At 36.9% G+C, this 16,082-nt stretch overlaps 1 protein-coding gene across 3 annotated transcripts in view; it reads left to right on the forward strand.

The window, feature by feature from the left end:
- Nucleotides 1-16,082, forward strand: part of LOC131073520 (uncharacterized) — a 126,061-nt gene that overhangs the window by 14,924 nt on the left and 95,055 nt on the right. For all 3 annotated transcript variants that reach the window (XR_009112894.2, XM_058009965.2, XM_058009964.2), the window contains exon 2: nucleotides 7,025-7,537. Coding sequence is in view for 2 of the 3 variants with exons in the window: in XM_058009965.2 (XP_057865948.2) it covers nucleotides 7,025-7,537 (513 nt within the window). In the remaining variant the exon portion in view is untranslated. The remainder of the gene's footprint in view (nucleotides 1-7,024; nucleotides 7,538-16,082) is intronic.

Below are 16,082 nucleotides of genomic sequence, written 5' to 3' on the forward strand. Positions count from 1 at the left end.
TTCTTTGAAATCCATTGCGTGTTTTCGCACTGTATTACCCTTTCTAATCCCAACAATGAGATCAAGCACAAGAAATGGAGTTAGAACCCTCCATTTAATTTTAAATGGATGCACTGCCTTCTAGAATGGGACGACCCTGCCTGGAATGGTATGGCTGCAATTATGAAACCCACACTTGCTGCAAACTACTCAAAACTGATGTATCATACCTAATGGTGATTGCTGGGCTGGTTTTGTTGCTAAATTGACCCCCAATGGGTCTAGACAAGGCACATCCTTGTCCCACGTGGGCAAATTAGTGGGTACACCTCCACTACCAATGCAGCTCTGAGGGTTTACGTCCTCCAAACCCCTGCAATTTCTGCTGCTGATGCAGAGTAGAGAAAATCAGAAATAAAATAACATAATACCAATTCTCTCCTCCAAAATGTCTAATAACCTTTTCCAAAGAGTGGCGTAACCCTAAATAGAATATCCCATTGGAATCCAACTCAAAAGGCATCTTCCTTGGCATCTTTTGGGTCTACACAACTTAAAGGCTTAAAGGCTTTGTCATTTAAGTGATTTGAGCGAAGGGGTGGCGTTGACATAAAAGGGGCCACTTTATTAAAAGGTACACATAGCACTTTATTCAAACATAAGCCTTTATTAAAAAAAGAAACTTAGGCTTATTCATCAAATGCAATGTGGGAATTGCATCAAAAAGATGGGGACATGACAAATTGGCTAATTAAGAAGACTTTCTCTCTCTAGAGCTCAGAACAAGACAAAATTTCTTAGGCATGGAAAATGTTCAGTGGTCAGGAAAATCTTCCTTTAGGACGAAGTGTGCACATAAATTTTCCTTAAGGACAAAATTCTCTCTTCAAAATTTTTCTCTCCCCAAGAATACCAGATGTGCAGGATTCTTGTAGGAGCAGATAAATTTGTTTAAATTCTTCCAAGACAAGAAAATCTTCCAAAATGTCTTTTGTGGGCCTGGAATGGAAAGATTCTCGTAAAGGATGAGTTGGTGACATGAAAAGAGAATATTCTGTATTAATGAAGCACAACCTGGAAAATTATAGTTCCTATGACGACAGGGTCCACTTACATGTCAAGAATCTATTGAATACATGGCGACATGATGGCACATTTATTGTTGGCAATTGTTTGACCAACGTGGCGGCTGAGTCAATGTATGGCAAGGTGGTGGAGGATCTTTTGCATGTAACCATCATATTTAGGAGATGATGGAGCATTTATTACACATCAAGTGAATGCCATTTTTGGCATGTAGGAATTAATTGTTGATGGGTATAATGGGCATTTAATGAATGTTCCCACCTTGTTGCATCATGTGTGGAGAATCTTTTAGGGCAAACCCTAATTAGGGTTTTGCATGTAGTCGTGGCTTGAAGCCTATATAAAGGGGTGACCTGCTCATTTGTAAAAGGAGGGAGACTTGTATGAAATTGATGCGATAAGTTTTTGAGATAATAACAGTGAAACATTGTTCTCTAATGGTGTCCACTTAAGTTATTTTTCAAAACTTGCATGGTTTCACCTTCCTCACTTAGAGTAGAAATAGAATAGTGCTTTGATTTCAATGGAGATCGTAACGGTGTTTGATGAATTTCCATGGCTCATACTTTTTGCATTTTGTTGATTATAAGTTGCAATGTAAAGTTAGCTTGAGCCACTAAACTTGTGCTAAGTTCAATTGTGGATAGTTTATTGGATTGTGTCGTTTTGGGTATTCAAATGCACTTTCTCGATGTGAAAATCCTTCAACATCCTTGGAAGATTGCACCAGTTCTTGTGGAGTTGTAGTTAATCTTGGTAAAGCAGAACTTGGTTTATTTGGAATTCGTCCATTAGAGCATTATCTATTGATATCACTACCCTTAGGAGTAGATCTAGATCCTTCTAACCCTTTCCCCTTTAATTTCAGTTCATTCTAGCTCAGTTCATTCGAAGTAGAAGCATCACAAAATTGTTATATCCCATGATGAAGTTCCAGCCACAACAAAGAAGTGAAAGAACAATCCAAATGTAAGTCCCCTTGGATTACCAGCATATCACATCAAGCCAACTGAGTCATGTCCATTGCATAACCGGAACCTTGTAGTCAATTGTTTGAACTTACTGCAATCTCAGCATACGATTGAACTTTGATCAAGAGAGAGTAAAGTGACCATTGGACAACTTTATTCTGTGTTAAGCGTAGTCATAAAAAACACGCCAACAACTCCCTCAAAAATGAGATATAAAAGGGAGAAGAGTACCTCATTCGAGAGGGGATAATTTGGGAATCAGAAGTGCAGATCTTATTTAAATAAGAAGTGCAGGTCTGATTGTGAAAGGTTATGCACCTTTCAAAGGGCAGAAATAATGAAGAGGTGTGACCTCTCCCTCACATTAAGTGATATAAAGGAACAGAATCAAAAGCCTCCAGTGATATCACCATCAATCAGATCAGATCAGAACTGTTATTAAGTTACAGGCAGTAACATCCTTGTTCTTGGTGGTATGCATGGGGATGTGCTTAATATGTATGCTTAATATATGAAGCCTGGTCATTTTCTTATGCAGTATTTAATAGTAATATTAATATAGGCTGTCATGTAGAACATGTTACAATTGTCTATCCTTAACAGTCAGAAATATTGCAGGGCCAATATGATAAGATTTGATGTATAGTAAATAATATTTATATGAAAGAACCAATCCTCTTCCCTTCTAGTAGTGATCTTCTCTAGGAGGGAATGAGGGATTAGTTAGAATAAATAACAATACATTAAAAGAGCGATTAAGTCATGAAGAGACATATGGTTAGAAGCTAAGGAACACATCCCATTCCAATGGTCACCACTTTGAAGGAAGGTTGTAACCCTCCAAGCCCGATGGAGGAGTATAAGAAGACAACACTCATGCATTCAAGGTATCATCGGATGAGATGAGATTTGGCATTTATAAGAAAGTAAATATACAGCAGTTCGATTCTATATGGTGGTTGTGGTATGAGTTCTCCATACATAGCATAATGAATACTGTTTATATCTGCATACTACTGACTAATAACGTATTGCTGTTTATGATCACTATTGTATTGGTAATTAATTACTGATCAATATTTAAGTATTGCATTGGTGTTTGAGGATTGAACAATCTTGGAAAAGGGGAGCATAAAGAACAGATCGAACCTGCAACCATCAGGGAGATAAGGCGATACTCTGGGTCTTTCTATTAAAGAGACAAAGATATTCCCTCTCTAACCCACCCTTAATAGTTATGAATCATAATCCAGGGTAAACTAGGGCATTTTATAAAAGGGGACATTACATATAGAAATTGTTAACATAATTTACTAACCATAAAAACTAAATCAATATATGTTTTTAGGTGTCCCATACTGTGAATCACCCACAAGGAACTGTGCGTAAGTGAATCAAATGTAAGTGAACATAACTCAAGAACAACAATCGACACCCCGTCTCTAACATATGATCCGTTGACAAGAAATTACTAGGTATAATGGTTGTGACCGGATCATATAATAACTGGCCCTTACACAATAAGAGTTGGAATGAACAAAGCAAGAGGAATGAGGCCATCAGGCATAAGTGCAATGACCGAAAGAATCACTCAGAGAGTGATTTCCATGCTACATTGTGAAGTTTTAAAAGTTCTATCTAGAATAGCATCCAGGAAACTGCCATAAGGAGCAGTTCAAGAATGATAGTTATGGATAGAGGAAATATGGTTGAGAAAAGTTTGGAAGCAGATGAGAAATAACACTTGTCACTCTGCAAAAAGTTGATGAGCAGTAAAGAATCAAATGAGGAAGAGGAAATGACAAAGCAGTCAAAGAAAAAAGATGAAAGGTGATAACACTTTTTGGTTCTACTTTTCTAGTTAATTCGATTTTGGAGGCATAGGTAAAAAAGCTTGGATTGGAGGCATATTGTCATCCCTATCCATACCTATTCGAATGGCTGTGTAAGGATGTAGAATTTGAGTTACCAATCAATTTTAAAATGAGATTTTCTATTGATGCACATTACATAGATGAAATGGAGGCAGATTTAATGTCACTTGATGGTTGTGGTTTAGTGTTTGATGGTCCGTACATGTAAATGAGTAATGCAGTTTTCATTGCTCATTTTCAGGTGTTAAGTTTGGCAGCAGTTTGCATCCGTTTAATCTCATCACAGTAAATCTATTTATTCTACACTAATGTAAGAGTGTGCATCAACAGTTTTGGTGGCTGTCACTTGTATTTGGTGTTGTTTTATCATTTATTTATGTCCAATTTAGTCTTTGTTGTCATTCAATTTTTGCAGTTTGTGAGGTTATATCAATTAGTATCAGACAGTATAGTGCATAGCTTCACATCTTCTGTTAATCCTATACTCTCTGGCAAACTCATAGTTAAACATTCCATCTAAATAAATTTTGGCTCTTGGTATTATTTGGGAAGCCAAGGTAGCAGATGGATGTTTTTGAGCGGTCTAAAGGGATGCCTCCATTGATGACCTAATTTGCTGTTTTTGATTTGTTTCTTATTTTTCCTTAAATATATTAATATCTAACTTACAGCAAAACTTGCACAGTCAATAATAATAAGAATTTTCTTATATAATTAGTAACTTAATGGTTGCCATTAAATTTGATTTTTATTGTTTAGGAAACTCAGAAATCAGCTTAGATTCAAGTCAAATACTTTCTCTTATAGAATAATTGAGTTACTTTAAGTGTGCAGCAGTTTAATACACTAAAATGCCTTTTGAAATTAACTTCCGATCTGCTTGAGTCAGTGTTTTTTGTCTACCAACTCTGCAATGAAAAGAAAAGGGTTTTCATCATTTAATTTTCAGGCCTAGAGGGGTTTCATCCTCAGGCTGTTAGAGCACAATCTCTGCTCAACTGGACAAAAAAACAAATATATAAAGATGTCTTCAAATGATGGCTTCCATCCTCCTTGCTTGACTTTTTTGATATCCTTCTCTTCCAAAGGGCACTACCCTTCATTTGTCTTTTAGGAATAAATTTATAATTAACTTTTGCCTCTCCTGAAAACAAGCGCTGCCAATGATTTAGTTTGAACTGTTTTTTCCTTCATAAAACATCTTGTAGAAAATTTAAAAACCCAGTGCTTTGCAGGGAAAAGGCCGTCCCCCTAATATAAAATTAAGGAGGGGGCATTACATTTGCCAACATATTGTGCTATATCCATTGAGATTGTTGGGATCAAGTGCCAAATCAAGCAACTGTCAGAGGGGGCCAAGATTTAACCCAACACTTCTCTTTGTGGATTGCTTGCTATTGTAGTGCCAAGAAAAGAGCATAATAGTGACAAATTGCATACACGTAAGTTGTAAAGATATTGACTTATCTCCATAACGTGTTTCATCATCAGTATGAATATAACAGAAGAAGTCTCCTTATAATGCTGATATTCATCCAGTCTGCATCAAGTCTTCTGCCTTAGTGGAGCATGCACACAGTTCTTCACGTGACATTTATCTGGATAAGGCAAACTTTTTGATAAAGGAGGAACACCATACGAAAAGGAAATCAGAGAAGCCATTGAGATCTGCAAACACCTGAATAATTGAAATATAGATGAAGGTTTGGATCTTATTGATATATGGGGATAGATCATTCATATCCCTGAAAAACATTGATGATTATAACAAGTTTATTTATGCCATGTATCTTTTTAATATTGTATAGCTATAAATATATTAATTTCTAAAAGGCATTAAATATTTTTAATGAAATTGTATGTAGAGTGTGTTATATACTTGCCAACTGCAACCCAAATTCTTCGATGTCATAATACTTGATTTATTATTTCCAGCTTTATTCATAGCATAGAGTCAACACCTTTAAATAGCTTTTGCATATAACCTATAAGCAATTTAATCTCTTGAATAAGACCGATCCTACGATGGTAGGATTATGTTTTACATTGTATTTGTGTACTGACTGCAATTAAAATATATTTCCTAAAAAAATCTCTGTGCAATACAGAAAATTATCTTACCAGGAATTTGCTCTTTTTGAAATTCTATAGTCAACTATCCTTCAAAGTGACCAATCTTTCATGGCTTTAATATTCTTTATCTTCTCTAAAACATGTATAGAATGGCAATTGTTGGACTTAAGCTTTACTTTATTCATTATCTGTACTTGTAGTATCTCAGAAGAAAAGGACATAGCTGTTAACTGTCACACAGTCCTCCCATAATATGTGAGCACAAGGAACATTCTGGATAACTTTTCTGCATTCAATTTGCTAGTTGACGGGAGTTTCCTCAGATCCTTGTAAAAATGGAAGAGTATGAAGAGAACAAAATTAGAATGTGAAACATTATGATTATGTGAAAAAGGAAAAGTAAATATCAAAATTGTAACCACATTGATATCTAGGTATTCAACCTTCTAATATAGTCCTGATAAATGATGAATGCCCATTATACTGTCCATGAAAGGAAAAAAAAGAGTTACACATCAATAGGAAAGTACCTGAAAAATATATAGATTTTCTTTAACGTTTTCAGACTTTTTGGAATATGCTGCATTACCTTCTATGTGCTGAAATGTTCTTTTGAAACAATCCTGCTCTTTCCTGCTGTAAATAATCATATTTACTTGTTGATTCATGTAATTTGATATTTAAGATTTTTATGCTTGTTGCTTTGTGGATGTTTTGATTATTATTTTAGTCACTAATATGGTGTTTAGTTTTCCCTGAAATAGCATACTGTTACATAGCTCAAATTTATAACTATTTCCAAGCAAATGATCGTTGAAAAGTATAGGATAAACTAATAAACTGTTTAGATTGTGTTGGATTAAAGACTATGGTTAACCTGACTATGTTTTAATGTATAAATGATAATATTATATCATATATTGGAATAACACTTTAATATCAATTGATTTAAAAAATTAATCAAACTGAATGGCATTCCTTACAATATCCTGAATCTGTTAATAATTATAATGGTAAAATAATATGACATTTGTTTTACAGGTGGATTAAAATTAAGGGTAGCATTTTGGATTCCCAAATAAAACAGAGGCTTTCTTATTTTTCAAAAGGTTACGACTACCTAAGATCAGCATTAAATTCATGGTGGAATGTTGGGGGACCAGATTGGCATTACAGCTCTAAGTCCTTGCAGTCTTTAATTAACAAGATGGCAGCTCGTGAATGGCCTGTTGTATATGATGCTTTTGCAGTGGTTTTCTCAGAGCGTGTTGACATCCTTGCAAATTATCTTTTAACAGAGTTTGAAAGTGGAGCTGCATGCAATGTTGATGCTCACCCCTTAAAGAAAGGCGGATCTCCCCAGTGTTATCAGTTGTGCATGGAAGACAGGCATTCTTCCACAAGGAAGTCTCTATCAAGTACAGAGGATGGTTTACTTGGCAAAGAGATGTGGCAATTTGTGCAAGAATCATGGGTGCGATATAAACGTTGGCTCAGTCTTGTCTCTACTCATTGTCAATATTTAAACTATCAAGTCACGCTTGAGAGAGCGAGGTTTGTTCCCGAAAATGGCTGATTAATCCTACCTTCTTGATTTGAATCGTATTACATAGATTTCTTTGATGTTCTTGTGTGCATTATCATCAGCTCATAGATTTTGTTTGATGTTTGTTACTTATTTTAGTTACTGACAGTTCATAGGTTTTCTTTGATGTTTTTTAGTTATTTATCTTCAGCTCATAAATGTCATTTAACATTTGTTCCTTATGTGAGCCATCACGAGCATAAGTTTTTTACCATCAAATAAAGCAGCATGACATCAATTTTTAAGGGAGGTATTGCTTATTTCAAAATGGCAAACAATTTCACAATCAACCAGAATATGAGACATTGCTTTAATTTTGTCAACATTCCTAATCTTATAATTTTATGGGGTCACTTTGTCATAAGAGAGTGAATTTAGTAGTCTATGTTGCAGTAGTGGCAATGGTGGTAAACCTAAGATATCTTCACTTTAGAGATATGTAATTAGCCAAGCCTTTGTGGGTGGAGTTATTATTTAATATTTTTGTTCTTGTCAAGTGAAAATTGCATTCAAGATTGGAGGACACCTTAAGAGAAAGTATAAATGTCAAGAAGACAAGTTAATCATAACTTAAAACTCCTCATCCACTTTCTATATTATTGAATGCAGATGTACAAAATCAAATCAAGTTCCATTATTCCACTCATACTTGTAAAAAATAGTTGAAAGAATTGAAGTGTCCTTTCTTTCCCATTTTCTTTGCTTTTTATAAATAAACAGCTGTTTTGGTGTTGGGCCATAGTCAATTCATTGAAATGTATTATATACATATCACTGACTAATATATTATATACATACACAGATTATATAATTTCTTTTATGTAATATAAATTTCAAACTTAACATAAGTTTATTGTAGCAAATTTTATCTGCTAATCTTCTCTATCAAATTGTCATATCACCAGCCAGACTTGTGGTTGTTCAGTTTCAGTGTTCAAAGAATGAACTTCAAATAGTCTCGGAGTGAAGACAATAATAATCTTTGTATCAGTGATATAAGATCTGATATTTGCTAGTGAGAGGTAATTTATGGCCTTTTGAAAGCTGTAATTTTTTGTCATGACCAGACCCAGTACTAAGTGAAACAGTGAATCTCAAAAATGAAACTGTCTTACAAAGTAAGACTTCACAGTTTCAGAAATCGAACACACTACAGAAATCAGGGTTTTACAGAATAGAGATAATGAAACTTACCATTTGATCAACCCTCTCTCCTCTAGCAATAGCGATCTCCTCTAAACAGGATGAAAGATTAGTTTAGAAATAAACAATTAAGCATTAAGAGAGTGGGTTAAGCATTAAGAGGCATGAAGAGTCAAACGGTTGAAAAGGGACACCTCCCATTCAACAGTCACCACTTAAGGGAAAGACATAACCCTTCACCCCGATGGAGGGGTATAAGAAGAACAACATTCAGCATCCAAGGAGGCATTGAATCAGACAGATCAGATTGAATATTAATAATTAAATGTACAGAAGTTCGAACATACTTGTGGTTTGGTATGAGTTCTTTACACATAGCATAATGAATATTATTTGTATCTGCTCATTACACATCAGGATATGCTGTTGTTTATGACTGATTATCATATGTGGAATACATGCATAATATTGAATTCTTTACATGTGCTGATTGATTATTAAAGTCAGCCATGGTAGGGGTAATGAGGGATTACAAGGAGGGGAGTGGCGATGGGGTACTCTTCTAGGTACACCACCTCATGGTGGTGACTGAATGATCCCATGAGGCCAAGGGGGTACAAGGGGTACTGCCTTTTGGCTTAGAAGAGATGGGCTTCGGGGGCACCCTATTGTGAATATGCCTCATCCCTCTATCATGGTGAATTAATATGACAAGAAGTCCAATCATAGGAAGTATGGAAATGGATGGCAAGATGAAGGGAAATGGTTATAGGACACTTCACTAGGTACACCACCTTATTGTTGATGTGTCTTTTGTACACGACCAAACACAAAATAAAATACCTAAAGTTACCTTATCCTCTCTTGAATAAAGCTTCCTTGAATGCTGAAGATCTCGCAGAAGGATCAATCGGAGTAGCTCCAAGGTTCTGATTGTAGGTTCTCTACGTGTGGATAAGCTATTGCGGTATGATGTGATTTTGTTGGAATCACAAGGGGACTTACATTTGATGACCTGAACGCCTGATTTACTCTGGATAGCACTGGAACGTGGGTCTTTACTGATCCTTGATTTTTAAAAAAGGGAAAAGGATAAGGGTTGGAGAAGGATCTAATTCTAACACTAAGAATGTAGGAGCAATGGATGACCTTTGATGAAACTTTAACTAAGTCTTGCTATGACATGCTAGGATCATCTCCACAAGGTTAGTGCGATCTTCTAAGGAAAGCTTTATGATGTTCAGATCACCGCTACAAGCATAGACACCGTCAGGTTGATGCATATCAATGAAGAAGCGATAACTGAAGTTAAGCTTAAGCTGAATGATTCCAGTTGACTACGCAAGGCAAGTTTGCAATCAACAAACCGCTAGTAGTATGGATATACAAATTTCACCATTGATAATACAAATTCCTTCCATTCATCTAATAACATGAAATTAAATTTGAGAAGTATAGAGACTATGCAAATTGTTGAATCAACACATGGAATTCACATTTCTTCAATGAAGTTTACATGTCTTTTGCAACAATGTCTTGACAACAATCTTTGCCTTCTCTTTCTACTCTACCCTAAAAACTAATTGCTCTTGAACTACCACTACTGACTATTGACTATCTCTGACTATTCACCGACTATTAACCTTTACAAATGAAGAGCCAGGGCTTTATATAGAGAGCCCTTTACAAATTGACGACTCTGATTGACTTAGAATCAATGGCTAGGATTACAAGACAAACCCTAATTAGGGTTTGTTATAACAAACTTCCTTAGCCAATGAGAAAATTACATTCAATGAGTGTGGACCAATAGGAAGTAGGGGTAGGTACACCAAAGTTTGTGCCATCCCTGATAAATTAGGTACATTGAATCTGGACATGCTGAGGTGGACCAATCCGACTGGAGGAAAAGTGACTGGGATGCCACCTTGTTTGATGTTTGTATCTTGGTTGATCCTCCTCTGTCCTTGTTGTGATGAATGATGCACTCCTTGATTCCATGTGCCTGATGAGTCTTCCTCACTGTCAAGTGTTCTTTCTCTGGTAGCATGTCTCGCCTTGAAGTGTTGGTAAGGTCATTCTTCTCTGTCATCATGTGGGTCTTTTGTGTGGTAGAATGGAGTCTTTTGAGGGTAGCGTGGAACTCCTCGAACACTTGAAGTCTTCCAACGCTTCAAAACACCTTGAGTCCTCCTTTATGCATTTGGAACGTCCTTGATGATGATGGGCTTAGAATAGGTCGTACATGTCCTGGCTTGATTTTCTTCCACCTGCAAAACAAACCAAAAGGTGATTAAGTACACATGATATATTTATCCTGGTCATAGCACTTTTACCTTAAATCATTAACAAAAAGGGATCAAAATGGAATTTGCTTTAGGATCTCCCCAGGGACAGGCCCTATAAGAATTTCGCTCTGGACCATTTGGAAGGGTCAGGAGCGAAATTTGACAAAGTTGCTCAATTAGACCTCATTTTCATCATTACTTTACCAAGATCAAGTCATTCTCTTCCAAAATTGCCTAGGAATAGGTTTTGCTCAAGGATTTAGGCAAAATATTAGACCTCCTAGGAATTTCGCTCTGGACCCTTTGGAAGGGTTAGGAGCGAAGTTTGCATTCTTGGCTCAAATCACATTCCTTTAGCCTTGCACTTCACTTGACCTTTGAATCGCTTTCTCCTGAAGACATCATTGATTTGACCTCCAAAAAGACCAAAAAAGAGGATTTCACTTTGGACCTTGGCCAAGGATAGGACCTATAAGGAATTTCGCTCTAGACCCTTTGGAAGGGTCAGGAGCGAAATTTGCATTTTAGGACAAAATATTCACATTTTGTGACCACAACTTGATCAAATGCATGCCTAAGGATGTTTTCAATCTCAATGAACACTAGTCTTGATGCAAAATTGGGAGCAAAATAGAGGTTTTAAGAATTTTGCTTTGGACCCTTTGGAAGGGTCAGGAGCGAAATTCATGATTAAGTCCAAATTCCATCATTTCTCTACTCCAAAATGCTTCCCAAGTCAAGCATACACTAGTCTTCTCTCCACCAAGGCCTAGGAATCCATATCTTAGTCTTCATCATGAACAAACTAGGTGATTTTGAGAATTGCGCTCTGGACCCTTTGGAAGGGTCAGTAGCGAAATTCAAGATTTGCTTGTTTTCCTTCACCTAGATTCATTCTTCATACCTTGTTTTCCTTTAATACTCAACTTTGGATCCCTCTCTCATGAAGGCAACACCTGTTTGACCCCTAAGAAGGCCTAAAAGGAGAAATTCACTCCAAATCATGGCCAAGCACAAGACCTTTAGAGAATTTCGCTCTAGACCCTTTGGAAGGGCTAGGAGCGAAATTCCCAATCCTGGACAAAATCCTCACTTTTCAATGCTTTCATTCACTTCCTAAGGCAAGAACATGTCCATTTACCCCCACTATGTCCAAGGAACAAGGCTTTTAGTCTAAACAAGGAAGTAAATACTGTTTATGGGGAATTTTGCTTTGGACCCTTTGGAAGGGTCAGGAGCGAAATTTCCATTCTAGGTTGATTTCTCACTTCTTCCATTCAATCCACCTTCAAACTTGATCAAAATCACCTCTCCTCACCACAATCAAGTCTTTTTGCCATCCACTTAGCTCGAAATCCTCACTTTTCAATGTCTTAGGCAAGATAGAGGGTCAAATGAGGATTTCGCTTTGGACCCTTTGGAAGGGTCAGGAGCAAAATTCCTAGTTTGGGTTGATTTTCACTACTCCATTGCCTCAATTCACCTTTCAAAGGTAAGAACACATCAAAGTCTTTCCAACCATGGCTTAGAAATCCAAAACTTGGTCATAACAAGGATTAAAATAAAGGTTATGTGAATTTCACTCTGGACCCTTTGGAAGGGTCAGGAGCGAAATTCTTCCTTGAGCTCATTTCACACCTCTTTCCTCCTTTCCTTGCCTTGGATATAACTTCTCAAGACTTCTCCTATCATCATCAAGTCAACTTGCTCTCAAAGTGGCATTTATTTCATGGTCTTAGTGAAGAAATAAGGTTATTCAAGAATTTCGCTTTGGACCCTTTGGAAGGGTTAGAAGTGAAATTCACATTTAGGCTCAAATCTTGACTACATTTCCCGCATTTCCTTATCCAAACAAGTGCTTTGCTCTAAAAAATGCATGGGTCAAGGATTAGTTCATAGGTTTGGGCAAGGTAGAATGCCTTATGAAGGAATTCGCTCTGGACCCTTTGGAAGGGTCAGGAGCAAAATTGCTCTTCTAGGCTCAAATTGACTTATCTTCCACTTGGCTTTGCCTTAGACTCAACCCTTGATCCCTTTCCTTGCCATGTATGTCCATTGTTTGATGTCCTTAGTGAAGAAACAGGTATTTTGGGGAATTTCGCTCTGGACCCTTTGGAAGGGTCAGGAGCTTGAATAAATTTCGATCTGGACCCTTTGGAAGGGTCAGGGGCGAAATTTGCAATTATGCTCAAATTCCTTACTTTTCATCACTTCACTTTGTTTCACACCTCATTACTCTCTCAACTACGCCATAAGGACAAGGTTTATGAGGCAAATTAAGACCAGGAAGGGAGATTAGGAAATTCGCTCTGGACCCTTTGGAAGGGTCAGGAGCGAAATTTGTCTTTAGTCTCTCCGTCAGGATCTATATATGGAATATAACATTTATACTTTAAGTTATATTCCATATATATTGTCAGGATGTTTGAGAGTGGTTTTGGACCTCTAGGAGTTATAATGCAAAATCTAGTTTTTGGAGGACTCTTCAATTTTCCGGACTTAGTCAAATTTCAGGATCAGGATGACATTCCAGATAGCCAAATTTTAGGACATTTGAGGATGAGGATGACATTCTAGACTCCTTAAGGCGAATTCGCTCTGTCCTTGATATAAGGGATGGGACCTAGGAGGACATTATGCATTCAACCAAGGTTTGATTTAGCAACTTGAAGTGCGACCAGATAGTACACAAAAAACACCCTAGGAATGATCTAAATAACCCCTAATCACTGAATTGACCTGACCTCTTGAGTAGATCCACCTGACTCAAGTAGAGCCTGCTATCCTAATGAGCCCCCTGGCGACCCTTCAAATGCAAAAGGTCAATAGACAAGAACCTACAAGACCAAGAAAACTAACCCTAGAAAGCAAAAGGTAGGGGTCCCCATTTGCAATGGGGCGATGTGTGAATACATCACAACACTTATATGGATGACACGGGCCACGTGAGGCTAAGAGGGATGGTATATCCACTCTTGGGCCTAGGGTAGAGGATCTCTTAGGTATACCACCTCATGGTGGTGACCGAATGATCCCATGAGGCCAAGGGGGTACAAGGGTCCTGCCTTTGGGCTTAGAAGAGATGGGCTTTGGGGGCACCCTATTGTGAGTATGCCTCATCCCTCTATCACGGTGAATTAATATGCCAAGAAGTCCAATCATAGGAAGTATGGAAATGGATGGCAAGATGAAGAGAAATGGTTATAGGGCACCTCACTAGGTACACCACCTCATATGGATGACACGGGCCACATGAGGCCAAGAGGGATGGTATATCCACTCTTGGGCCTAGGGTAGAGGATCTCTTAGGAACTTTATCGAGTCACCTTATTCTAGCTTCCCTATGGTTGAATTTCCCCAATAAATTAGAAATATCATATGATTAAGTTAATGTTCCTAACCCTAGTAGGATTTTAGGGAAAAAAACTAGGGCATTTAAAAAGCATACATTACATTTTTCACACTCACTACAAATTATATTCATGCTAGAGCCACTATTGGGAATTCCATTGGGAGAATATTTTGCAAATACAGATTGAAAGGGAAAATGGAAATTTGATTACTGGGATGAAAGGATTGATAATTGTGTTGTATGCCAAAGAAGTACTTGTTTAATACAGCTATTTTATTGAAGGGGCCACACTCAATCCATTGACTAATATAGATAAACTTTATAAATGAATTTTTTTAATTAACTTAAATAGAAGTTTAAAACTTAGCATAATATTAATGCAGGGAAGTTAATATACTGACCTACTTCGATCAGAACCTCATGTGCACTGACAAAATTGTGGTCCAAAAATAACTGAATCAAATAACACAAGGTATGAATGGTGGGTCAAATGTCCTGTCATATTCCAATATAATCAAAATTGAAATACCTCCGAGGTAGATTTAAATGATAAAATATTCCTTAAGAAAGAAATCACTCTATGAGATCTTTTGCTAATGAGAGATAAATCTTTTGAGCTACTGTATCCTTACTAATTGATACAAGTGATTCATAATTCATGATGTCTTTACAATGATACAAGTCTCCTTTATGTAACTGATCATGTAATAATAGCAGGGAATGGTAAATCCCTAAGCCACACATTACACATGTCTGACCTATTTAATTTAATCCACAAGCTACTCCTAAGATCCAGTATCCAAGGTTTATGTTTGCCATGGGTGTACTTGATAACCTTTATACATCTAAATATATGGGCCTAGGTCTATGATATTCTACCTTATTATATCCTCATGTAACACAGTTTATCTTCATATGGAATGATTTGTTGACATGACCTGGGATGATTTTGAAGATATCAGTTTTATAGGGAAGGTTTGGAATGATAATGTTGGTAACTGCTTTGTATGTCAGACAAATACTCATTTAATTAATCTTTATGAATATCTAAGTCTCCATACAAGGTCGGCAGTTATGCTTTTGGATGTAGGTGTATTGACAAGGTTGTGTAACCCTGAGCTTGGTCATGAAATTGAATCTTGGATACACAACTTGAACAATATATAACGTAAATGGGAAGAAATCTCCTTTGGGGCTTCCACATGGGAGCTCATATGCCAAATTGGCACTTGGCTTGGCTGTGAGCCAAATCAATAGCCTTAACCTTTTATATTATACCCAAAGCCACATCCTTGATGGATTTCTTGAGACAATGCCATATTGTAGGTTATGGATTGAAGCAGGATGCACAAAAGCACTTAATCAGTGGGTATAAGTTTAGGTTGCTTTTGTGAATTTGTTATATGTAACTCAATGTTATATGTGGTTGGCAGCATGTTATTTAACAAAGAATTTTATTAGCTGGGAAGACAGTAAAAAGTTTAGATAGTTGTGGATATTGGCAAGTTGTTTCACCGTTTGGCCTTGCCTTCATTAGGTATCATGCATTTTTTTGTCTTCCACATGTGCTCATAATGAGTGCTGAGAATTACGATCCTTGTGGATGGATTGATCTCAGGTACTTCATTTGCATTCATTGGGAGAAGTCCATGTATCTATTAAATGTTTTCATTCTGTCCTATGATAGAGAGGATGCAGAAACTAGTGTGCACTATATCTTGTTCCTTTAAA

Source organism: Cryptomeria japonica, chromosome 1 (genome assembly GCF_030272615.1).
Source record: "Cryptomeria japonica chromosome 1, Sugi_1.0, whole genome shotgun sequence".
NCBI lineage: Eukaryota > Viridiplantae > Streptophyta > Pinopsida > Cupressales > Cupressaceae > Cryptomeria > Cryptomeria japonica.